Consider the following 21,831-nt stretch of genomic DNA (forward strand, 5'->3'; position numbering starts at 1 on the left):
ACGGTTTATTTGGACTTTCTTGGCGCGAAGTTGAAACATTTTTGAAATAACGGCAGAGCTCAATTTCCAATTCGACCGCCACCGCACTCGAGCCAACGCCGCCATCATGGAGCGCTACCAGAAGATTGAGAAGAATGGAACGATCGGAGAGGGCACGTATGGTGTGGTGTACAAGGCGAAGGATCTCAAGACGGGACACACGGTTGCATTGAAGCGAATCCGGCTCGAAGTCGAAGACGAGGGCATTCCGTCCACGGCGCTCCGAGAGATTTCCATCTTGCGCGAACTTGAGCATCCCAACATTGTTCGGTACGGGCTCTCCTAACTGTCCTCTGCAAGGATTCACACTTGCACGCCTCCACTAGACTGCTGAATTGCTTGCAAGACTCGGGCAAACTCTACTTGGTGTTTGAATTTGTCGACCGAGACTTGAAGCGCCACATGGACAAAACGCTAGGAACTGTCGATCCCATGCTGATCAAGGTACGTCCTCCGCGTATCCCCCCTTTAAAGATGTATCGTGCTGAAGTGACTATCTATCTAGGCGTACATGTACCAATTGCTCAAGGGGTTGGCGTTTTGCCATGCTCGTGGAGTCATGCACAGGTAGAAGTTGTACCTTCCCATGAAAATGAACCTAATGCACTGTTGAAGAGACTTGAAGCCGCAAAATCTACTGGTGAGCGAGTCGGGGACGCTGAAGATCGCAGATTTTGGCCTTGCTCGCGCATTCTCCATGCCGTCGAGAAAGTACACGCATGAAGTGGTGACGTTGTGGTACCGCGCCCCAGAAATCCTCTTGGGCCAAGAAGTGTACTCCCCGCCCGTGGATATATGGTCGTGTGGCGTCATCTTTGCCGAGCTGATCAAAAAGAAGGCGCTGTTTCCGGGGGACTCTGAAATCGATCAACTTTACCGCATCTTTCGCATGTTGGGAACCCCCGACGAATCCATTTGGCCGGGGGTGTCTGGGCTACGAGACTACGCGGCCACGTTTCCAAAATGGCGTCCTCAAGACCTCGAGCCCATGTTTCCAAAGTTGGACTCTGATGGCTTGGACTTGCTCAAGGTACTGTACATATATACCCGTGATATATCTTGTGATGATTATGACGTCCTTGACGTTCGTTGCATCCGTGTAGAAAATGCTGGCGTACTCCCCTTCGGAACGAATCACCGCCAAAGACGCCACGCGTCACCCGTACTTCAACGACTTGCCTTCCGAATATATTTAGACAGGTCTGCAACCTAGACATGTATCGGTGGTGAGGCATGCACTACTCACCGTTGTTGTGTGGTTGAAATGCTTGTACGTTTCCCATTTGAACACGATCCAGTCCACAATTTCTTTCGTGTGGGTTTCCTGGCGATGGACAGCTAGGATGGAGAAGTAAGTAGTACAGAGCCTTGGCGGCCACGTCAAACAATAGTACATACTAACGCGAACGACAAGAACAAAACTGCCATAGGGAGAGAGAATTTGTTCCCCCATAGCTGTATATTATTGTATGGTTTTATAACTTAGACGTTCGAGGTGTCTTGCCGAAATCGTGGCAAACAGTCGGCGGCGGCGGTCAAGTAGCACACTTTTGCAGCGCATTGCGTGGCGCCGCGCATGATGCGGAAGGCGAGGAACACGATCGCGCCGAAGAATCGGATGATGTTGACCACGGCGACGGTAAACGACAGGTACTTGAGGTAGCACGAGCACGAAATGAACGACGTGGCCATGTACAGCCACGCGCCGTTCGAGAGCAACCACGTGAGCAACAGCACTGACCGGAACACGCGAAAGCTGCTGTCCACGTCTTCGTGCTCGGCCGCCACGGATTGCTACCACACGAAAGAGATATATGGCGGTCGATGGCAAAAATAAATAATATATTTTAAATATTTAACGTACCTTTTGCTTGTCCGCTTCCATGGTCACGTCGAGGTTGGCAGTGTTTAATTGTAATGCTACCATGTGTTTGATACTGGTCCCGCCAGTGTGTCCACCTAGGAATATATAAATATATATATATATATTCACACTTCATAGTCAATATATATATTATATATATATTTGGAAGAATGTGGCTATGTAAACACGTACCAGAGTGGTGGCTCGAGTCGATGCCTTTGGTGCCCCAACTCAAGTCGTGCAGATTGCTGTATGCGTAAATCCCCAGAATGTTCTATCATAAATGAAAGGGTTGAATATCCTAAAAAATATACATATTGTACACGGAAATATATATATATATATATATATATTCGTACGATAAACGTGGGGAGCATGAAGTAGTATTGAATGGTACTGGCCAAGATACTGAATTCGCCGTGCGAGAACGCCGATAGAAACACCAGTCCGATGGACGACACCGCCCCGGCTGGCAGCTCCCAGTCCGCCACCGAGCACGACACCAAGTCGGGGCGGATGTCCATAAAATGCACTTGTCCAGTCAAGGCAAACAGGGAAATGGCGGTGGCCTACCACAGCCGTCAACACCATCATTCCGTTCATTCTCTCACTTTACCCCGAGCATAATGAAGCCCATAATGTACGAGCTGACTTTGTAAAACCCGGCCGTGCGTCGGCCTGGCTTGTTGCCTACTCCAAATTGCATTTAAGATGAAAGGGATGGATCGTGGATTCATGAATGGTTCTACATCATGGGCATACATACCGAGGGCAAACACAATCAGACTGCCCACGAGCACAAAGTACATGGTCAGCGTCACACGCAGGAGCACGGGCGACCGGTAGAACAGCGCAAGGGACAAGATGTAGTAGAATGCGAGGAAGAGGTTGCTGAGAAGGAACCAGTTGAGCACGTTGAGCACGGCCATGTACGTAAACTGCAATGTGAAGATGCACTTTCGTGCGAAACTGTGCGACGTGTCCCGCCACACGCGGCCAAAGTTCCAGATCGCAAACAACCCGGCAAAGAACGACCCGTTCAGCCACCGCCGCCGCTGCTTGATCAGGTCCACCAACGTCTAAGAAGACAATAATAATATTATATATTATCAATCTATTCGATGAAAAAGACAATTACCTCGGGCACGTCGGTGGACGCGATGGCGTCCTTGACGTAGTGCATGGTCCAGTTGCAATCTCGTCGGGCGAGAATCTCAAAGCACAAGATGCGGTCTTCTGCCAAGTACATGTTGCCCACAAATAGCCTACACACACCAAGTGCATCACCATCAGGGCACGAATGTACGAACGATTCAACCAACAGACGCACCCGAGCTCCTTCTTGGACGCGGTGAGGCTCTTGAAATACTCGACCAGCGGGCCTTCGCCGTCAATCGCGCGAATCGCTTGGTACCGGTAGGCCGAGAACGCCCCTGGCAGCACCCCGATGAACCCAAAGACGGACTGCAGGGATGCGTCCATGATGTTGGCAATCTTGTACTCAAAGTGCTGGGCTGCGATCACGGGGTTGAAGAACTGTGGACGGTCAACGGCGATTTCGCCGGCCACGCCGCCAATTTGCGCGTTGCGCTCCATGCTTCGAATGAGCCGGTACACGGACGTTTCCGCGGGAATCGTGCCGACGTCGACCAAGACCGTGTACTTCGGAGCTAGTTGCTCGCAAAACGCGTTGAAGAACCACAGGTGCGAGTGCAGTTTGCCGTTGTTGGCTTCCTTCAATGCGAAAATCACTTGCATCGGTGGGTAAAACAGTCCGTCCGTCGCTGTGGGCATTTGCACTGTGGCTTCGAACAAATGCACTTCCGCGGCAATGCCCATGGACATTTGAACCATCGTCGGCTTGTCAAAGCAACCGAGTGTCGACAGGTACGTCAACATGGACGGGTTGATCTTGCTGCGTCCGTCCGCCACGATCGAGATGACCACATGCTGCCAGTAGTCGTACCCGTGCTGCTCACACATGTACGCGATGCCCTTGGCCAGTCCCACGAGCGTGCTCTCGAGCTGGGACGCTGGCTCGTTGTACATGGTGATGGTCACAAACACCTTGACGTCGTTCCCGCACTCTTTGACGCGGAGGACGTATCCGTCGCGGGAGAAGTTGATTGGGTCTTGCGTGCGCACGGCGGTGTACTGCATGTGTGTAAACTCGGGACTGGCTCGGAAGGGCGGCGGCGCCACATGACGCCGGCATTCCCACGCGTGTTGGACCAGTGGCGACGACACGGTGGCGATAGGCGCCATGTCCTCGATCTGCTTGGCGTACCCATAAGCCAGTTGGAGATAGTAATCGAGCTTCTCGGCTCGCTTGATGAGCTCCGTGGTGGTCAACTGCTGCTTGGCTCGAGGCGTGAGGTCGCCGTTGAACGTAACGTACGACATCGTCGTCTTTTCAGCCGTGCGCTGTCCCCCCAGCATGACGGTGGTGGTGGACTTTTGACTGCTCTTGCTTCGCACAAGCAGCTTGGTTTTGACATGGGCGGGACAGATGCACGTTGTCGTCTTCGTGACTTGCTTGGATGGTGTCAGCAGCTGCATGGCACTTGAGCATCCACCGATATCGCAAAGTGGCAGGTTGTGTCTTCACACCAATCAAACAGTGACGGCTCGCCTCGTTCGAAGTCAAAAGTATTACTGTAGGCCGCCAAACCAACTCTAAAGTGTCCAAACAATGCGTGGAATGATTTTCCAATGAAAAAACGTTTTTTCCCAAATACCGTGTACTTTTAGTGTGTCAATGAGCCCCATATCATACAAACACCAAGCTTAATAGTGATGGGCAGTGAGATATAGGTGAATTGTTTTGCTTATTTTTGTCCCAATTATACTACCCATATACGTACCCAGATCATCACACCATGGATCGAAATACCTCGAAATAGTTGTTACCGCAGAACTTACTATTAATATATACCGGTATACTAGTAATACTATATATTAGTATCAAGAATATCCTGTAACGAGCAACCATTGCGACCTCCATGACGTGGCGTTCGGGTGTGAATCCTGCCTGCGGACCGTAACGCGAATTGTATATCAAATCGTCACGGAAAGCACTGTTTTGACTGGTGTATGGTTTGTCAAATCACCCTCAACTCTTGGTAACCGGATTGGTCCTGTTTATCCGGTTAATGCGCACTTGCGGATACGGATAAAACTACGGATAACTCGTACGGATATGGTGAGGTCGGAAATATCCAAACCAAAAATTCCGACGGAAATCATCGGCGGAAGGATCGATGGCATCGTGGATTGGCTCGTGGATGAATGGCGATGCAAAGCCAACCAACGAAGAAGAGAAGACGGACACTGTCCCTGTGAATCAACCCACTGCCGAGGAATTGCGTCAAAAGAGATTGGACAGATTGGCTGCGTTGGAGGCGTCAACGGCGGCGTCTAATGCTGATGTTGCGTCAGCGCCGACCCCACCCCCTGTTCAACGACCGCCACCTGCAAACCAAGTGAAGGCAATAACGCCTGCGCCAATTGAACACGGCAACCACGGTCCATCTCCGCAACTGTCGAATGCGCCGGACTTGACGAAACGTAAATCATCCACTCGTCGGGATCCGCTGCACAACGCCCTCCAACAAATCTTGGGCGTGACGCTCACTAAATCCCATGCAGGCTCAACGTTCGTGTACGTGGCCACCGACAGCGACACGATCAACTCGGACAACTTGAGCGAAGTCCTGTACTTGCGGCTGCTGGTCGACGATCCAACGTACAGCTCCGCGTTGGAGTACTTGTTTGCAGTGTACCAACGCGTCCGAACGGAATCGTCGGGTCTCAACGACGCCGACCGCCTCGTGGTATTCACCATTTCATCGAATTAGCCCTTCTTCAATTATTATCGCTACTCGTAGGTGCAGTCGGTCCAAGAGCAATGCATCAACTACAGCGTCACGTGTCTGCTGGAACCAGAGATGTTTCCGTCCAAGGTGACCCCACTGGAAGCGTTCGACGCGCTGGTTCGATCTCCAAACGCGAGCACGTCGTCGTACTTGGAGGCGCTGGCTGCCGGCCTCGAAGCGCAAGGTGGCAACGCCGCCGTGGGTCGCGTCGGCGGCCCCATCCTGCAGAAGCTCGTATCCGAGGTGTTCCTCGGGTCGCAGTCCATCTTGGCCTTGGAGTCGTGGTCCAGTCCGATCCAAACCATCGGCTCCCTCGTTCGCATCAAGGGCTTCGCGACTGTGTTCACCAACATCCCTGGATTCCTGCTCACGCCGCCGCTCAACGGCCGCCGCCTGCAAGATGCCACGGCGCTGGGCATTCTGCTTCGCTTTAGCACCGACGCGCCCGACCCGGCCATCAAGGACTTGTTTGCCAACATTACGAAACGGTACACGATGTTGGCTATTTTTTGCCATTTTTTGGCTATTTTTGACATTGTTTGGGCATTTTTTGGCTATTTTTTGACATATGATGGAGTAGCTCCCGCGTGGATGTCAACAAGTCGGTCGAGAGTTTGCGATCCAAGCTGTCGCTGCTGCACAACATTGTCACAGATATCTTTCGCTCGTTGCTCAAGGGGGGGGCGCACTCGAAAACCCGCACGATTCAATGGTATGCGAAATATAAAACCACGAAAACGAAAATATATCGATAGCAATTAATATTCTGCGACGATGTGTGGTGTAGGCTCGAGCAAGCGATGGTGGTCAACGTCGAAGGGTCCAAGGAGAACCCGAACCCGGCGCTCGTGTCCACGGCCGGCATGCTCATAAACCTGAACGTGGTGCTGCTCCGGCTCTGCGGCCCGTTCCTGCCGCCGTCCACCAAGCACGCGCTGATCGATGCTACGTACTGGAAGTGCTGTTCGAGTCCGCTGTTTCCGCAAGACACGACCAAACTCGTGGCGCCGTCGTCCTCGTCTGAGCAGCAGCAACCCGCGCCGCCCTCTGCTGCCTTGGCGTCGTTCAACTTTATCACCCAGTGCTTCTTCCTCACCCTGCGCGCAGTCCACATTGGGCCCGTGGCCACAATCGGCAAGTACATGCGCCTCCTGCGCCAGCTGTCGTACATGCAGAACCACATGAACGACGATCCCCGCGGCCGCGCGCAGTTCGAGATGCTCGCCGCGACCAAGATGATCATCGACGCCAAGCTGCTCCAGCCAGAACTCTTGCACGACCTTGTTCGATTTGCGCTGCTGTCTGCCAATGTCACGTGCCGCCTGTGCCTATCTCCAAATGGGAATGCGGTTGCCTTAGCTGGCTTGGACCTCCTGCCGTTGGTCACCCCCGCCGACGGTACGCCCTTGTGTATAGTTATTGTTTATAGAGTAAGTCATTGTGTATAGTTATGTAAAAGGTGTATGTATATATTGTGAAAATTCGCTATAAACTTTCAAAAGTATTCGCGTGGTTTGTCCAATCAATATTGAATCCCGCTGGAGTTGTTGTGATTGGTTGAATCTACTTGTCCTTTTTGTAAGAGCCAATCAAATAATCCACTCAAAATGGATTAGCCAATAGCGTCGATATTCGATTATTCGACGGGGTCATCTGTACCGAATCCACAATATATATATATATAATTGTTGTGTTTATGTTCTAAACTGGAGCGACTTGGACAGAAAGAATGAATCGACGACACAACCAAAATGTGGAGAAGAATCGGCAAATGTATATATAGCCAATCAGATTGTAGGAAATCACCCTCATCTACGTGAAATTAGTGTGTGACGACTGCCAAATACTAGTGTGAATTCGAATTACCGTGTTTTGTATATTCAAAATATATAGAATCGATCAATATATTTGGCGATTCAGCACATCAAAGTAGTCCAAAAATCTTTTCGGGTAAATATATGACCATCCATGTTGTTGTAGCCTTGTTGGTGCCGTCTGTGCCCGAGCATGTCGTCGAAGACATCCTGAGCATCGTGCTGTTTGTGGCTCGGTTTGCGCCCGACGAGCTCAAGTCGTTCGAGTTTGGCGACTTTTTGACCATGGCCCTGATCTTCTTGTCGTCCCCGCAACTCATTCGCAGCCCCCACCTCCGCGCCAAGATGAGCGAGTGCTTGTTTGAAATGTGCCTGCCTTCGCACGAGTCGGAGGACCGACCGACGGCGGCGATCCCGTCGGCGGTTGCGGCGCTCGTGCAGAGCAAGTTGGCCCAGCAGCACTTGGCGCCGTGCTTGTTGGCGCTGTACGGAGACGTCGAACAGACGGGGTTTTATGAAAAACTAGAGCACAGGTGGGGTCTTATAATATTTTTATTATATTTGAAATCAACGCGAGTGACGGGGATATGACGTGGCGTCGTGGGTAGATACAACATTGCGTGCTTGTTGAAATACTTGTGGAAGTGTCCTGACCACAAGGCGGCGTTCGTGATGATCAGCCAGAACCAACCGGCGTTTGTCAAGTTTGCCCATGGGCTCATGAACCATATCAACTCGTTGCTCACCGATGCCTTGACCAACTTGCCCGAGATTAAGTCGCTCCAAGTAGGCATTTCTAGAAATATTTATATATATATATGTGTGTTGGTAGGAAGAAAGCCAAAGCCCGCAATGGCTGAGCTTGAACGAAGCAGTGCGGGAACAAAAGCAAAGTCTACTGGCTGAGAAGGAGCGCACGGTCACGTCAAGTTTGCAGCTGGCCAATGAGACGATTCACATGATGTCGTACTTGACGTCCGAGATCCAAGCGCCGTTTCTGACGGCCGAGCTCGAAGACCGCCTCGTGGGGATGCTCAACAGCGTCTTGGTCAAGCTGGCGGGGCCGCGAGGGTTGGATCTCAAGGTGCGACTGTTGAAGTTATATATATATATAGTGCTTTTAGCCAATATATATGGAGTTTTGTGTGCGGAATCCCCAACTCCATCGATGGATTATTTTTGTCTTGTACTGAATGTTGTAAAAAGTGTTGAATCCTTTCAGTCATACACTAATTCGATGTGGTATGGAATTTGATTGGCCACTTGAAAAGTGTTCTGGTTTTTGATTGGTCGAATTTCGATTGTCTGCCGAGTTGGTCTTTGCTGTTCTCGTGTGATAGAGCATTCCAAGTTTTCGACTCGACGTGACAAATATATATATATATATATATATATATATATATATTGATGTATGTTTTCATCGTTGCAGGTGACCAACCCCGAAGTGTACAAGTTCCGGCCCAAGGTGATGCTGTGCGAGATTGTCGAGACGATTTTGCACTTTAGCCAGTACGAGAGCTTCCAGCTGGCGGTGGCAACCAACGGCCTGTACGACGCGTCCGTGTACCGCAAGTGCGCGGGCATTTTGCAGCGCACGCAAGTGGTGGACGCGGCCAAAGTGGCGGCGTTCGACTCGTTTGCGCAGACGGTGGAGGACCTTTTCAACAGCAACACGCAGGACGAAGCCATGCTGGGCGACATCCCCGACGAGTTTATGGACCCGCTCCTGTGGCAGCTGATGAAGGAGCCTGTGACACTGCCCAGCGGGTACGTCGTGGACAGAGCCACCATCACGCAGCACTTGATGAACGACGCGTCCGACCCATTCACGCGATCACCGCTGACCGTCGACCAGCTCGTGCCCAACGCGGCGCTGAAGGCTCAAATCCAGGCGTGGGTGGCGGCGCAACACAAATAAGATGGACATGGACACTCAAAGTCCATGGTCGTGCCAAAGGGGATTCCGATGTGTTACTGTATTTGCATGATATATATGGTTGGTAGTAGTAGTATACAGTAGTACATGGTAGTGTTTGCGTGAAAGCACGAAGAGTAAACAAAAGATAAAAATTAGAGCTAACTAGTACTACAAGACTGTACTACTGCACCTACTACTGCACCTACATACATACTGTACCCACGTCAGTATAAGGGTAATTAATCAACGTCCGCACTGGTATAATACGTAGTACAGTTGTAGGGGTCGTTCAATGCTGTGTTTGTGGGTGCTTTATCCACTTGGCTGGCAGCATGATCATGATTCTCCTACACAACCACGCATCAGCAAGTCATAGAAATGGGAATGGATATTCGTATTGCCTTAGTCGGGGGGATAGATTTCGGGGGGTTGCTGAGGATTGGGCCCCCAGCCCTGACACTCGCTGCGCATGGTCGTCGATGATCTCCTCCTCCGAAGTGCCGAGGCTTCGGACGGCTTTGGCCCGCAGCATTTGCTTCTTGGAGTACCCACACAGCAGCTCCTCCTTGGTCAGCTGGTCAATCGACAGCTCCAGCACCGCCGAGTGCCGTTGTACTAATCCCATCACCACGTGACAACAAAAATGAGCATACATAAACCAAAGTGCGTCGTACAGTCGTCGTATTCCTCCAGGTCGTGGTCGCACACACCCAGCTTCTTCATGAGCTTCTCAATGCGCAGCGTCTCTTCCGACACGCCGAGCTTGGACAGGGCCCTGTCCGCAACGTCGTTGGGAACCATCAAATTGGAGTGCATTTTCGTGACCCCCCTCCGAGGACTGGGATGTGCGCGCAATTCCGAGGCCTTCCGTGGACTGCTGGGGGTTTTGCCAGGTTGATTTGAGCCTCGTCGTGCGGTCCCGGGGGCTGCTTGCGCAATCTCTGTGATCGAAGGCAGGTTGATCATCGTATATCCCCCGCAGCAATTCCTCGCACAGCCCCTAGTCTTAGCCAAAGTCCACTGGAATCTATTTATGGACGACCCGTGCACTACTGGTAGACAGTTTCTCCGTCCCTCCCCTGTCTTTCCTAAATACCGCCAGGATGTGATGCATGCCTTTGCCCACCTGTCATCAACGCCCTCTCTGTGACGACAATCCAAAGCTCTAGTCGTCGCAAAGTGGGCGTATCGTATGCACACTCTGTTCGACGTCCTCCGCGTTTCGTCACTTGCTCTGTACAATCATCCCCATGATTCAAAAGCTGAACAACGTACAATGCGACTACTTAGCTATCAGGCAGTACTACTGTAATGATTATATCGCACTCATGTGGGGCTCCAACGTGGTGGCCCATAAAGACAGGTACGACGGGTGCAGGTGGGTTCCGTCGAGCACGTACGACGGTTGGAGCTACACCATCAAAATACCAGTCAAGTCAACTCCAGGGGTAGGCGGCACCTTGTTGTATGGGGTCAAGAGGCTGTCGAAAAAGTCCATCCAATGGCACAGGGTACTACCTTGCACCTTGGCCTGAAATAGGCGATTGTAAAGCTGCACAATGTGTCGGGTCTCGTCGAGCACGGGCACGATCGGATGAATGAATGCCTACGTACACAACCAAGTGAATGACTCGACGTACGCCCGTGTATGTATGTATGTATGCGAACCTTGAACCCAAACTCCCGCACCAAATCCTCCACAACGTCCATGAAGATGGACATGGTATGCGCCATGCCTTCTTCGAGAGTCTACTGGCGTTTGCTTAGCTTACTGTAGCTATCGAAATCGTATGCTTCGACACTAGGGATCACCTCGTAGCGACACTTTTCCACGGCCACAAGAAGCCCTTCGCGGCAGTCGATTTCGCCAAACACAAACACGACAGTGGCCCCACGTGGAATGGACTTGATCACGTTGAAAAAGTGCACTTTGGGGTAAAACGTCGATGTCTTGCGCAAATGCCCTGTGTGCAAAGTGCCGTTATATGTCCACAACGGGTCGTACAGGCAGTCAAACGTCGTACAATGTTTGAGGCCCGTCACGAGCGCCGGAACCAGGACATGGGCACCCACGGACCGCCATGCCGTCGCCAACGCATGCGAGTCTCCACACACGTAAATGATATTTGACGGACGGGGCCGCGGCACATGGAGCGACGGGATGGTCACCAGCTGCGTGATGCACGAGTAGTACGCGTGCTCGTTGCGGATCGACGTCGTGTGCAGGAGGTGGCCGTAGTGGTACCGCAACGGTTCGATTGCATCGACCAAAGCGGGCACGGGGCGAAGGCACCCTTGCAGGAACAAGATCTAGGCAAGCGATATATATATATGTTAGTGTTGCACTTTTCCAAATGTCGGTATTTGCCTTGACAAGGGTGCACAGCAGTGCCAATAAATCGAGTTGTTGGCCGGTCAAGTCGACGGTGGTGGCCACGGCGCGCTCGAATTTTGCGTCGTTATGGTACACACAGACGTGAGTTCCTTTCCACGCCATCGCAGCTTCCTCTGTCCAATGGCCACTCGCGTCATCTAGCGTCGAGTAGGGCGCCAACACAGCTGCAATGTCTTGACACGTCAAGTCCATCCCAACGACCGTGGTTGGGGTGTTGTGTACAAACTGCTTGACAACGACGAACGCGTCGCCGTATCGCCCGCACACTTCCAGCGCGTGCACGTAATTCAAGGCAAACATGACATCGCTGGGGCATTGGGCCACTGCTTGTTGGAAGCACGACACGCAAGCTACAGGAACGACATGAGCCCCTCAACTCAAAGGACATGCGTATACCGGTCATGGCTCCGTGGTCCTTGGCCACGGACGCCAAGTACGCGTACGCAGGTGCCGTGGACGGGGACGTCGGGTCCAACGCGAGCTGCAAGTACTCAAACCCACGCGGGGCCTCCAAGAACGCCGCGCATTTGGCTTGGACGCCTATGGACGTTCATTGAGTGTGCTGGCTGACATCAACAAAACCACGAGTACGTTTATCTTTGGGTCGGTCCACAAGCACTTTCAACATCATTTGCATGGCTTGGGCGGGTTTGCCGCGATCGTGCGCCACTTGGCTGTACAAGGCCATCGCGTCCATGTCCGTATGGTTGGATTTGTCCAGGAGATGCACCAAGATGGACACGGCCTTGTCTTGATCTTTGATCGACCCGCATTCGTACAGCGCGGTTGCGAGTAGGATGCTCGCGTCATGATCCATGTCCGGCTACATACGACAACAAACACGTCAACGTCCGACAACACTGGTTGGACGGACGGGCTGTACCGTTAAACTCGGTGTGGACAAGAGCTCCTGCAAGATGGTAATGGCACGACCAGAGTTGGCCAAGTGCATTTCGCACGTGGCTAATTGCAAACGCGGTGCTTGATGCGTTGGATCCGCAAGGAGCAGCTTCAAGAGGACCGACTTGGCTTTGGTCCATTGGGTGCTTTGCATGTACAAGTCCACCATCCCTTGCATCGCAGACGCATTCGCAGTGTCCATGTCCACCAGCACCGCCTCCCACACTGCCCAAAGTAAGCTCACGTTTCTTGTGTGAAGAAACATAGCGCTTCCTTACATGCTTTGGCCGACCGCCATGCATTGTTCTGTCTGTGCTTGTTTGCGTGCCCGAGGAGCATGTCAACGGCACCGTGGTTGGGCTTTCTGGGCTCCACGGAAGTAACAACAGGTTGAGGCGGTGGTGAGGTTGCCACATGGACAAGTGCAAGCTCGCACGAATCCTACGTTACGTCTGTCTCAACATCGAGAGGCACATTGATGTACTTGATGATGTACATGGTCGTCAAGAAGCGTTGAGATCTTCTTGGTCGGTTCCAGTGGCTTGTTGTTGGCCATTGCCACGAGCAAGCTGGGCGTGAGCTGCTGCGTGGGGAACTTGCAGTTGTACGCGTCGACAAACGCTGTCACAGCTTCGTGCACGTGTGTCAGCGGTGTCTTGCACACGTACGTCCATTCGCTATAACCGCCACTGGGGTCGACGTGGATGTAAATTCGCATGCGCGAAGGATGCCGTTGGCTGGATTCCGGCGTTTTAGATATCCTTGCAAGGGCAGCCGTTTCACGGCAACCTCCTCACTTCGAGCGGTCGTGAATTCGATTCGGTATGTACCGACAGTCACCATGAACCGAAGGAATCGCTGTGAATACTTCCATCCATTCAATTAGCTGGACAATCCAAGAGGAAATAAATGACATCTTCCATTACAATAACGCGCTTTATGGTACGGCAAATGGAGCATTCAAAGTATATTGGTACGATAGCAGTCGCAGCGGCGCATTGAAACGACGGAGTACCCCCTCCAACCAACCGCCGAATCACGTATCCGCTGCCAATGTGGACCTATTCGTTGTTACGAGCGGCCTTCTTCTTGAGGTCCTGGTAGAAGGTGTCGATGGTCTTCAGTTCACCATCGGCGTACGACTTCCACACATAGCCCAAACCCACGCCGAGGGCAATGGCGACTCCGACTTCGGCTTTGACGCTGGGCATGATGATCTTGCAGGAAACTGTTGGCTCTGATAATGCTGGCGTTCCCTCAGCCGTCACTTCATATCCGGCCTAGGTTCGCCTCACCCAGGCCACTTTTATACTAATTCTGCATAAAAGTGAGGGACTTGCCCCATTAAGTGCGTTCAAACAAACGTACCTAAAAAAGCATGATCGAAATTTAAAAAAGGTGGAATTCAACTCACAGACCAATGAATTAAAATATATCGTACTTAATACAGCCTCCAATTGCCGTACTTCCAAGGAGTGTTTGCCACAGTACTACATTGAAAACATGCGTGAATTGTCCAATCGCATTGATACCAACAACCAATAATAGCCAATCAAATCCCATTATTTCGGTTCCATCAGCCACTCAGATCGAACAACGTCAGTTGAGAGTTACGAGTCGTCGCGAGATCGAAGGAAGCGGCGGTGGCGGTCGAGACACGTGAGCGCAATGAAAACTGCTTGAGCTGGCGCGATGGGGCCAAGAAAGTCGAGCCAAAACCGCTGGCGGTCAGACCCTGAGCGCGCCAGCGTCAACATTGGCTCGTCGATGGAAGTGGGTCGCACGAGGACGAGCAGGGTGGTCGATTCGTCTCTCACTCGGCCATTCTTACCGTGCCAATTCCTCGACCGGGAAAAGTTCCAAAACGGGTCGGACTTGGCCACCATGGAAAACACGCGCGCCGTGTCGGGTCGACGGACCTGGGTCCAAATGGTATCGCGGCGGGATTGTGGTTCATACGCGCGCATGATCATGTCGTTAGGGCCATCCAGCCCTCGCCATTCGGGCAAGGGAACAGCCACAATCGGATTGGTGGCGGCATAGCTGATCGCGGCGAGGTCTTGGTTCCAGTGATCCATGGCCAGGTACTGGTTGCTGTGAGGCAGCAGCTCCACGTGCGCTGCGACGACGTTGTCCGCCGACTTGATGGTCATTCTGACACTGTGGTCGACGGCGTTTCGATTTCGCACGGCGGTGCACACGACGCCGATCGTGAACGGACACGTGAATATAAACGACCCATTCGGGCCTGATCGAATGTCCAGCTGTCTCACGCCGTCTATTGTGTTCGTAACGATGCGCAAGTCAAGAGGATGCGGAAGGTCTTCGTGGACCACAGGAACATGGCGAACGACTGGTGGAGCGTCTACAGGATGGATCAGACCAGGCCAGTGTAGTTGACGTACTTTGATTGGGGAGGATAGGGTCATTCGGGGGATGGACGTGGGCGGCTTGAGCGCCGTTGGGGAAAGGGGGCGTCGCCACGTCCGTCGTTGCCATGTCCACATCTTCATCTGGAGGGCAAAGGTCGGCCCGCATTTCATTTGCGATTCGCTGGACGTAATGCGCAGGAACCAGATTCTCCAAGCTATGACTCTTGCGACAAACTGGACACGTGCCTTTCGCTCGAACCCACGTGCGAATGCATCGCTTGCAGAAGACGGTCCCACAACACGATGTCTGCGTGGCAGTAGCCAAGTAGTCCTTGCAGATGGCGCACTCCAACATCCGAAGCAGGTTTTCAGTCGTCATGGCGGATAAGGAAACAGTAGCAACCACCTCTGTCGACGATGGACCCTTTTGTTCTTCTTCAACAATAGCATCCTTTGTTGATGGACCCTTCACTTCTTCATCAGCATCCTCTTCCGTCGATGGTGCCTTGTCTTCTTCGGCAGGAGGACGTACCTCGACCTGAATCTCGTTCAGGTCGACAGCAGTTGCCCCATCGTCACGTGGGCAATCCATCCAGGTGCGAATTGCCTCTCCAAAATCTGACCAATCAGAGGCTTGGCATTGATTTACGGAATTCCCTCATTTAATAATGAATGTAAATGAAGACTGGGAACAACGTTGTACAGTATGATGGTATTAATATGTACCTTTGTATGTAAGCTATGACACACGCCCTTTGGATGCGTCCGCAGCATTCGACGACATTCCCTTTGTCATATCGGTGGTTCACGTTCGCAACAGGCACCCACTTCACAGCCCTTGGAAGTGAATTTCTAACATTTTTATAGCAGTAATATATACGAAGGGAATTGTGGTCATGCCTGCGGTCACAGTGACATTTACTTAACCCGCCATATGCAACCCGACTAAGCATACAGCTTCGTGCCCTTGCAGTCCGCTGCTTAAAACGCATGAAAATGGCGCCAATTGCTGGAAGCTTTCACCGCGTCTCGGATGGTTTGTGGGAAGGGGGTTGGTCCCGCCTCAACGCTGCCAATGTACATCCTTGACGGAGTAGATATGTATTGAAATCGAAGCATCGGGGGGATATCATGTCGATGTCGAACGTGGGCATTCGATATGTTATATTGATAGTATCGTCCTCATCAGTACCATATGATGTCGATTTTGCAACGGCGCGCGGGGAATAAATATAGTTGCACGACAAGTTAACGTTATCAACGAAAACCAACAATATATTTTCCCTAACGTTAACGTTAGTCCGGTCATGAAGTTGTTGAATATTTATTTGAATAGTTCATTACTATTTTAATAGTAATGAATATTCAAATAAAATATTACTAGTTACTATACTATTAAAATAGTATAGTAACTAGTATTGTGCTTTCCGGTTACACTTGCCAATTGTGAGCCATTGTGAAAATCGCCAACAAATAGCCGCGATGATTTCATTGGTTAGAATTTCGAAGATTTGGGCAGAAAATGGACATCCAACTCAGTTTTCCACAAAAGCCTGGGCAGTACGACGAAGTGTAGTCGCACATTGCGGTAGTGCGGGCGCCCAGTTGGTGAACTTGAGATGTTTGTGTGTACTGTACTGTACATAGGTGTGCATGTGTGTTGGGGATGCGAAGAGACTCGCATACGAGGCCTACGCGCTCAGGTGTTAATGCTGCAGATTGGATCGTCGTCCATTGACTCAGGTCAGGAAACTGCGTCATAATAGGGTGATTATTATCGATTGTTTTGTGAGAGAAATCCCACTTTTTGTCATTGGGGTCATTTCGCGGACATTCGGATCGGGGCGATTTAAGAACCGCCCATGGAAATTTGGAGTAGAACACACAATATTTATGCATCAAGCACGCGAGAGCATCGTGGCATATGCATGTTACAAATCACACCAGAAGGGTCCTATGGACCGTCACGGGCCTTGAGGACGCGGCGGTGGCGGTCCATCGCTGTGAGGGCAATCGCAAACGCTTGCAGGGGGGCGATGGGGTGCAAAAAGTCGACCCAGACGCGACTGCGCTCGGTATTTGCGTACGCCACCGACAAGAACGGCATGTCGTTGTTCTTGGGGCCAACCAGCACGAGGATGGTGCGGGCTCCCTGGACATAACGACCTCCGTGGCGCAGCCAAGAGTGTTTTCGGTTGAAATCGTAGTACGGGTCCGACTTGCCCTCGAAGGGATTCACGCGCGACGTGTCTGGTCGGCGCACTTGCATCCAGATGGAATCGCGGCGCGACTGCGGAGCGAATGGCGTCATGTCAGACCCCTCGTTGAGGATTTGAACCGGTTTCGGAAGCACCAACACGGGGTCCTTGGACATGTAATCCACCGCCATGATGTCGCGGCCCAAGTGATCGACGGCTAAGTACTGATCGCTGTGGGGAAGCAGCTCCAGCGTCGCCACCACGACCATGTCGTCGGGTGACTTGATCGTCAACGTGATGCTGTGATCGCCATCGCCGCGCGTGCGCACGGCCGTGCAAATCACCCGCTGCGTGTGTTCCAGCAGCAACGAGAACGACCCATTCTGACCAAGGCGAATGGTGCATTGATGGGCCCGATCTTCGGCGCCAGGGATTGCATACAAATACGGTCGACCTGGATCGTCGTTGTCCGCGGCATCGACGGGGCCATCTACGAACGAGTGTGTGATATGTTGTCAAGAGGTGTATGAGGGTGTAGGGTGTGCAAGCCAACCGTCGTCCCCGCCTTCGTTGATCAACACGTTCGCTTGAAACACTTGGTCAAGGGGGTTTTGAGCCCCTGTTGGGGTAAACAATTGGTCGAGTCGGTGTTGGACCTCTGTGGATGGGCCCGTCCCCCCGTCGGTGATGGCGTCGTTGGTGGGGCAGAGATCGTCCTTGAGCTCGTCTGCAATTCGCTGAACGTACCTCGCCAGCGTCAATTTGCTTGGGATTTGCTGCATTCGGCATACAGGACATGTACCCTTGGCTCGCACCCACATGCAGATGCAGCGCTTGCAAAACACGGCCCCGCAGCATGATGTCTGCGTGGCCTTGACCAAATACTCCTTACATATCGAACACTCCATCATTCGCATGAGATTTTCGGTGCTCGCGGCAGAAAGCTTGACTGCTTCCTCCTCCCATGGGTCTCTGGCTTCTTGAGCTGCTGGAGGGCCTTCGTCTTCTTGCACGTTGGTCTCAATTTCCTCGTCCGCGGGAGCGACAGCAATATTGTCGGACATGTCAAATCTCGTACTGCAAGTTTAAGAGATCGGAGTAGGCCAGTCACAGTCGCTCCGTGTCGAAGTTTTAGCCAATCACATCACAGTTTTATTTGACGGTTTCGACTTTGGACATTTTGGGGGTCAAGGCGGCATCCTCACAAGCTCAGACCCCGTGGACGGACGGGCGCTTTACGAATGGCGTTGACCGTACGAGTAGCGCACGTTGCATAAAGAATAGGAGGAGTCATTTCGATGGAATGAATGAAATGTTAGTCCTATTGCTACGTTTTCTCGCGAAGCATGCGGTAAATGCCACCATGTCGAACTTGCATTTTGGACGGCGACGGGGACATGCGCTAGTCATTTCCCATGCAGTGAGCCCGCCCATCATTCTCGTCGGGATAAGAGTTTTCTTACCTTGGATGGCGTGTGTGCTGCTGCTTCGGCGACTTCCCCTGCCGCGTCCGTCGTGAGGGTGACGTACGCATGGTTCTTGGCCATAATATTTTCTTTGGCAGAGTCAACGAGCACAGCCGAATCGTTGTAGTCGTCGGTGCGTTTGAGACCCTTGAGCAATAGCGAGTATATGCCTCCGTGCTTGACTTTGCGTCCTCGAATGAGTTTTGTACTGGCCTTGGACAACATGGGGTCAGGCCTGGCGTCATCTTGATTGCTATTTGACTCTCCATCGATGTCTAGGGTTTCGTCGGGCTCATAGAATGACGTCGGCGACGGAGGAAGGGCGAGGGGAGAGGCCAAGTCGTATTCGGGCTGTTCGTAACACGGTCGACATACAGTCATGCCGTCGTTTTCAGACTTTGGCCCCGGGGATGACAGATCTTGGGCTTTTATTCTGTGTTGGAACAGCTCTAACACACGCACCATGTTATAGCGACCTTGTCGTCGTCGTCGAACAGGAGACAATTACACCTTTCCTTAACGAGAGCCGCCGCCGGTCTTGTTTGGCGGTGTCCGCTGTGGAGTCGATGGGGGCGACGTCGTTGTTTTCTCCTTCTTCGTTCCATGTCTTTTCGTTCGTGTTGCTTCCATGCGGGCTTTGTAAGGCCTATGCATATGATGCCTGTGTCAACGGTACACTTGCCATGGCCGAACTCGCACCAGTGTTTCGAGCGACACGCATGGATCAAAGCCAAGATGCTGGTCTTGTTCGCCATAGATATCCACATCCATTTCAAGCAACGATTCCAGATCCCCCGTAGCATTCTCGTCGCCAGGAGTGCCGTCGAACAATGCGTACGAGATGCATATACCGCTTTCCTGCATTCCACATCGTGTCATGTCAAGCGAGTTCGTTCTGGCAGGGCATTACCTGCTGGGTACATATGGCATCCACACAGAGCACTTTGCATGTTGTTTCCTTGGTCATACTACCACAGTAGTGGCAACGTTCCTGGATGGCGATAGGTCGCAGCTCGATGGCGCGTCTTCTCCGTGCACCTTCAACAAAAAAGGAAGTTTACATGTACCATACGGTTATTATCCGGACACGTTTTACGACCTTGACCAATTAAACGTTCTTTTCATGTCATACTCCCATGACTCAATAAAACCTACTTGAAGTGTATAAAACCACTCATGTCCAGCCAATCAGATGCGCCCGTGACAATATGTAAGGGCACGATTCATTTTTCATTCCGCAACCAGCAATGCCGCGCAAGAAGCTCGCCGCATGGGACGAATTCGATGAGATTCCCACCGACGAGAACTCCCAGATGAAGATGGGTCGCATGGAATGCAAGCACTGCAAGGGCACCGTGTCCAAGTCTGTGCACCGGCTCCTGTCCCACCTGCAGAGCTGCCCAAACTTTGAAGGCGACTTGCCAGCCGCAGTCCTTCATGATGCCTGCAGTATCGACGCCCTTAAAGCTGAATCCGACGCATCTTATCACCCCTTGAGCAAATACATCGACCACACGTTGCTGAAAGTACGTGTCTCACCATGCGTTACGAGTTGTCAATCATTCGACACCACCTTAGGCAGACGCGACCCCGGACAGCATCGCCGTGTTATGCAACGAGGCCGTTGACAACGGGTTCTTCTCCGTATGTGTTAATGGCATCTACGCGTCCTACGCCCGAGAAGTATGCTTCTATTACATTGTTACAACCCCAACTCACGCACATGCTAATTCCCTTGTAGGTCTTGGACGGATTGATGCATCAGTCCCTCAGGCGTGGATGCCGCCGTCGACACGTAAAAGTGTGTTGTGTCGTGGGGTTTCCTCTAGGTGCGTCGGCAACGGCCGTCAAGGCGTTCGAAGCCACGCAATGCCTGCAGGACGGAGCCGACGAAATCGACATGGTCATTGCAGTCGGAAAGCTCAAGGCTGGGGACCACGCGTATGTGCTCCGCGACATTTGGTACTCAAGTTTTCCCCAAAGCAACGAAACGTTGTCACATGGTCCCTAGTGGCGTGGTCACAGCATGCAAATCCAAGCGTGCAATGTGCAAAGTGATCTTGGAAACGGCGCTCTTGACCGACCCCGAGATCGAGAGCGCCAGCCACTTGGCCATCGCGGCAGGAGCTGACTTCATCAAGACGTCCACGGGGTTTTCCACTCGTGGCGCGTCGATCGACGACGTTATGCTGATGAGTCGCATCGCGCACCCGAGACACGTCCAAGTCAAAGCCAGCGGCGGCGTACGGACGTTGGAGGATGCGCAGAAAATGGTTGCCGCCGGGGCCACGCGACTAGGCACGTCAGGAGGCATTGCTATTACCCACGGTGACGACGTCGCTCATGGTCAATATTAACCAGTGGACGAAGCCTAAACCCAACTGGAGAGGTATGGTGCATTTCATCGAAAGACTACATACAGCTCGGCCATCCTCAGGAGGAGACGTTTTAGTTTAAACGCCTCGGTTCTTTCAGTTAACAGTAAACCAACATATAGGTGGCATGGCATCCGACATCAAACCGACAAATTTGGAGCCGATGATTGGATAACCGACAAATTTTTGAATTATGATTGGTCAGATATTTTATAGGCAATCTGATTGGGCGATGTAGTTGTCGGTTGAGCAACATATCACTCACATATAACATATACAGCTTGCTATTGGCTGAAAACACAGTCGTATCGACATATTCCGGAACACATGACCTCGACTCAGCACCCCAAGAACAGAAATACTTAAGTGGAGCAGAGCTCGACAAACAAGGTGACGAGTTTTGACTAGTACGAGTACAGAGAAGTAGCTGCTGTGCTTGGTGTATGGATAATGTACAGTACATCCATAAACAACGTCATTAGACAGGCCGCACAATCGTCCACCGACCCACACGGCATGTTCATCTCTGTGAATCCATAGGAACGCGTCACTGTGATCACGTTGATGTATTGTGCAGTCACCAGGCGAAATGGCCGTGCCATAGTTGGGACGTGT

The 21,831-nt window shown here is 51.9% G+C and overlaps 10 protein-coding genes across 18 annotated transcripts; 3 read left to right on the plus strand and 7 right to left on the minus strand.

Moving 5' to 3' along the window:
- The first annotated feature begins 52 nt into the window (after nucleotides 1-52).
- On the plus strand, nucleotides 53-1,390 carry H257_00679 (CMGC/CDK/CDC2 protein kinase). The gene is made up of 5 exons (XM_009823470.1): nucleotides 53-309; nucleotides 366-483; nucleotides 545-606; nucleotides 655-1,069; nucleotides 1,143-1,390. Exons 1-5 carry the CDS (start codon nucleotides 107-109, stop codon nucleotides 1,233-1,235), a joined length of 891 nt encoding a protein of 296 aa, XP_009821772.1. The 5' UTR covers nucleotides 53-106; the 3' UTR covers nucleotides 1,236-1,390.
- Nucleotides 1,391-1,448: 58 nt separating this feature from the next.
- On the minus strand, nucleotides 1,449-4,578 carry H257_00680. 2 transcript variants are annotated; one of them, XM_009823471.1, is made up of 8 exons: nucleotides 3,234-4,578; nucleotides 3,042-3,168; nucleotides 2,670-2,982; nucleotides 2,520-2,593; nucleotides 2,263-2,472; nucleotides 2,096-2,177; nucleotides 1,904-1,998; nucleotides 1,449-1,833 (listed from the first exon to the last, which is right to left on the minus strand). In XM_009823471.1, exons 1-8 carry the CDS (start codon nucleotides 4,460-4,462, stop codon nucleotides 1,522-1,524), a joined length of 2,442 nt encoding a protein of 813 aa, XP_009821773.1. In that variant the 5' UTR covers nucleotides 4,463-4,578; the 3' UTR covers nucleotides 1,449-1,521. The 2 variants fall into 2 exon arrangements, with proteins under 2 accessions (XP_009821773.1, XP_009821774.1); XM_009823472.1 differs by having other exon boundaries at nucleotides 1,449-1,998.
- A 555-nt stretch (nucleotides 4,579-5,133) lies between these two features.
- On the plus strand, nucleotides 5,134-9,764 carry H257_00681. Of its 2 annotated transcripts, XM_009823473.1 has the most exons (8): nucleotides 5,139-5,736; nucleotides 5,791-6,266; nucleotides 6,359-6,490; nucleotides 6,566-7,176; nucleotides 7,759-8,125; nucleotides 8,201-8,378; nucleotides 8,425-8,676; nucleotides 9,022-9,764. In XM_009823473.1, the coding sequence occupies exons 1-8, from the start codon at nucleotides 5,164-5,166 to the stop codon at nucleotides 9,508-9,510; spliced, it is 3,078 nt and encodes a 1,025-aa protein (XP_009821775.1). In that variant the 5' UTR covers nucleotides 5,139-5,163; the 3' UTR covers nucleotides 9,511-9,764. The 2 variants fall into 2 exon arrangements, with proteins under 2 accessions (XP_009821776.1, XP_009821775.1); XM_009823474.1 differs by having other exon boundaries at nucleotides 5,134-5,736; nucleotides 8,201-8,676.
- Nucleotides 9,765-9,880: 116 nt separating this feature from the next.
- H257_00682 (hypothetical protein) lies at nucleotides 9,881-10,476 on the minus strand (the record flags this gene model as incomplete). Its single annotated transcript, XM_009823475.1, has 2 exons — nucleotides 9,881-10,125; nucleotides 10,185-10,476. 2 exons carry the CDS (start codon nucleotides 10,474-10,476, stop codon nucleotides 9,881-9,883), a joined length of 537 nt encoding a protein of 178 aa, XP_009821777.1.
- A 293-nt stretch (nucleotides 10,477-10,769) lies between these two features.
- H257_00683 (hypothetical protein) lies at nucleotides 10,770-13,586 on the minus strand. 5 transcript variants are annotated; one of them, XM_009823477.1, is made up of 11 exons: nucleotides 13,302-13,586; nucleotides 13,084-13,246; nucleotides 12,789-13,030; nucleotides 12,497-12,728; nucleotides 12,302-12,445; nucleotides 11,879-12,255; nucleotides 11,535-11,820; nucleotides 11,323-11,474; nucleotides 11,179-11,259; nucleotides 10,970-11,116; nucleotides 10,770-10,921 (listed from the first exon to the last, which is right to left on the minus strand). In XM_009823477.1, the coding sequence occupies exons 1-11, from the start codon at nucleotides 13,521-13,523 to the stop codon at nucleotides 10,826-10,828; spliced, it is 2,142 nt and encodes a 713-aa protein (XP_009821779.1). In that variant the 5' UTR covers nucleotides 13,524-13,586; the 3' UTR covers nucleotides 10,770-10,825. The 5 variants fall into 5 exon arrangements, with proteins under 5 accessions (XP_009821779.1, XP_009821782.1, XP_009821778.1 ...); XM_009823480.1 differs by having other exon boundaries at nucleotides 11,179-11,474; XM_009823476.1 differs by having other exon boundaries at nucleotides 11,323-11,820.
- Nucleotides 13,587-13,706: 120 nt separating this feature from the next.
- H257_00684 (hypothetical protein) lies at nucleotides 13,707-14,096 on the minus strand. The gene has a single exon (XM_009823481.1). The coding sequence runs from the start codon at nucleotides 14,014-14,016 to the stop codon at nucleotides 13,867-13,869; it is 150 nt and encodes a 49-aa protein (XP_009821783.1). The 5' UTR covers nucleotides 14,017-14,096; the 3' UTR covers nucleotides 13,707-13,866.
- A 254-nt stretch (nucleotides 14,097-14,350) lies between these two features.
- Nucleotides 14,351-15,785, minus strand: H257_00685. 2 transcript variants are annotated; one of them, XM_009823482.1, is made up of 2 exons: nucleotides 15,211-15,785; nucleotides 14,351-15,170 (listed from the first exon to the last, which is right to left on the minus strand). In XM_009823482.1, exons 1-2 carry the CDS (start codon nucleotides 15,767-15,769, stop codon nucleotides 14,416-14,418), a joined length of 1,314 nt encoding a protein of 437 aa, XP_009821784.1. In that variant the 5' UTR covers nucleotides 15,770-15,785; the 3' UTR covers nucleotides 14,351-14,415. The 2 variants fall into 2 exon arrangements, with proteins under 2 accessions (XP_009821784.1, XP_009821785.1); XM_009823483.1 differs by having other exon boundaries at nucleotides 14,351-15,781.
- A 1,261-nt stretch (nucleotides 15,786-17,046) lies between these two features.
- Nucleotides 17,047-18,446, minus strand: H257_00686 (hypothetical protein). The gene is made up of 2 exons (XM_009823484.1): nucleotides 17,929-18,446; nucleotides 17,047-17,865 (listed from the first exon to the last, which is right to left on the minus strand). Exons 1-2 carry the CDS (start codon nucleotides 18,437-18,439, stop codon nucleotides 17,132-17,134), a joined length of 1,245 nt encoding a protein of 414 aa, XP_009821786.1. The 5' UTR covers nucleotides 18,440-18,446; the 3' UTR covers nucleotides 17,047-17,131.
- Nucleotides 18,447-18,658: 212 nt separating this feature from the next.
- On the minus strand, nucleotides 18,659-19,891 carry H257_00687 (hypothetical protein). Its single transcript, XM_009823485.1, has 5 exons — nucleotides 19,752-19,891; nucleotides 19,541-19,699; nucleotides 19,352-19,487; nucleotides 18,839-19,290; nucleotides 18,659-18,777 (listed from the first exon to the last, which is right to left on the minus strand). The coding sequence occupies exons 1-5, from the start codon at nucleotides 19,806-19,808 to the stop codon at nucleotides 18,703-18,705; spliced, it is 879 nt and encodes a 292-aa protein (XP_009821787.1). The 5' UTR covers nucleotides 19,809-19,891; the 3' UTR covers nucleotides 18,659-18,702.
- A 188-nt stretch (nucleotides 19,892-20,079) lies between these two features.
- Nucleotides 20,080-21,488, plus strand: H257_00688. 2 transcript variants are annotated; one of them, XM_009823487.1, is made up of 5 exons: nucleotides 20,080-20,367; nucleotides 20,420-20,524; nucleotides 20,583-20,803; nucleotides 20,853-21,230; nucleotides 21,339-21,488. In XM_009823487.1, the coding sequence occupies exons 1-4, from the start codon at nucleotides 20,089-20,091 to the stop codon at nucleotides 21,196-21,198; spliced, it is 951 nt and encodes a 316-aa protein (XP_009821789.1). In that variant the 5' UTR covers nucleotides 20,080-20,088; the 3' UTR covers nucleotides 21,199-21,230; nucleotides 21,339-21,488. The 2 variants fall into 2 exon arrangements, with proteins under 2 accessions (XP_009821789.1, XP_009821788.1); XM_009823486.1 differs by having other exon boundaries at nucleotides 20,853-21,488.
- Nucleotides 21,489-21,831: the final 343 nt, after the last annotated feature.

Source organism: Aphanomyces astaci (genome assembly GCF_000520075.1).
Source record: "Aphanomyces astaci strain APO3 unplaced genomic scaffold supercont1.1, whole genome shotgun sequence".
Taxonomy (NCBI): domain Eukaryota; phylum Oomycota; class Saprolegniomycetes; order Saprolegniales; family Verrucalvaceae; genus Aphanomyces; species Aphanomyces astaci.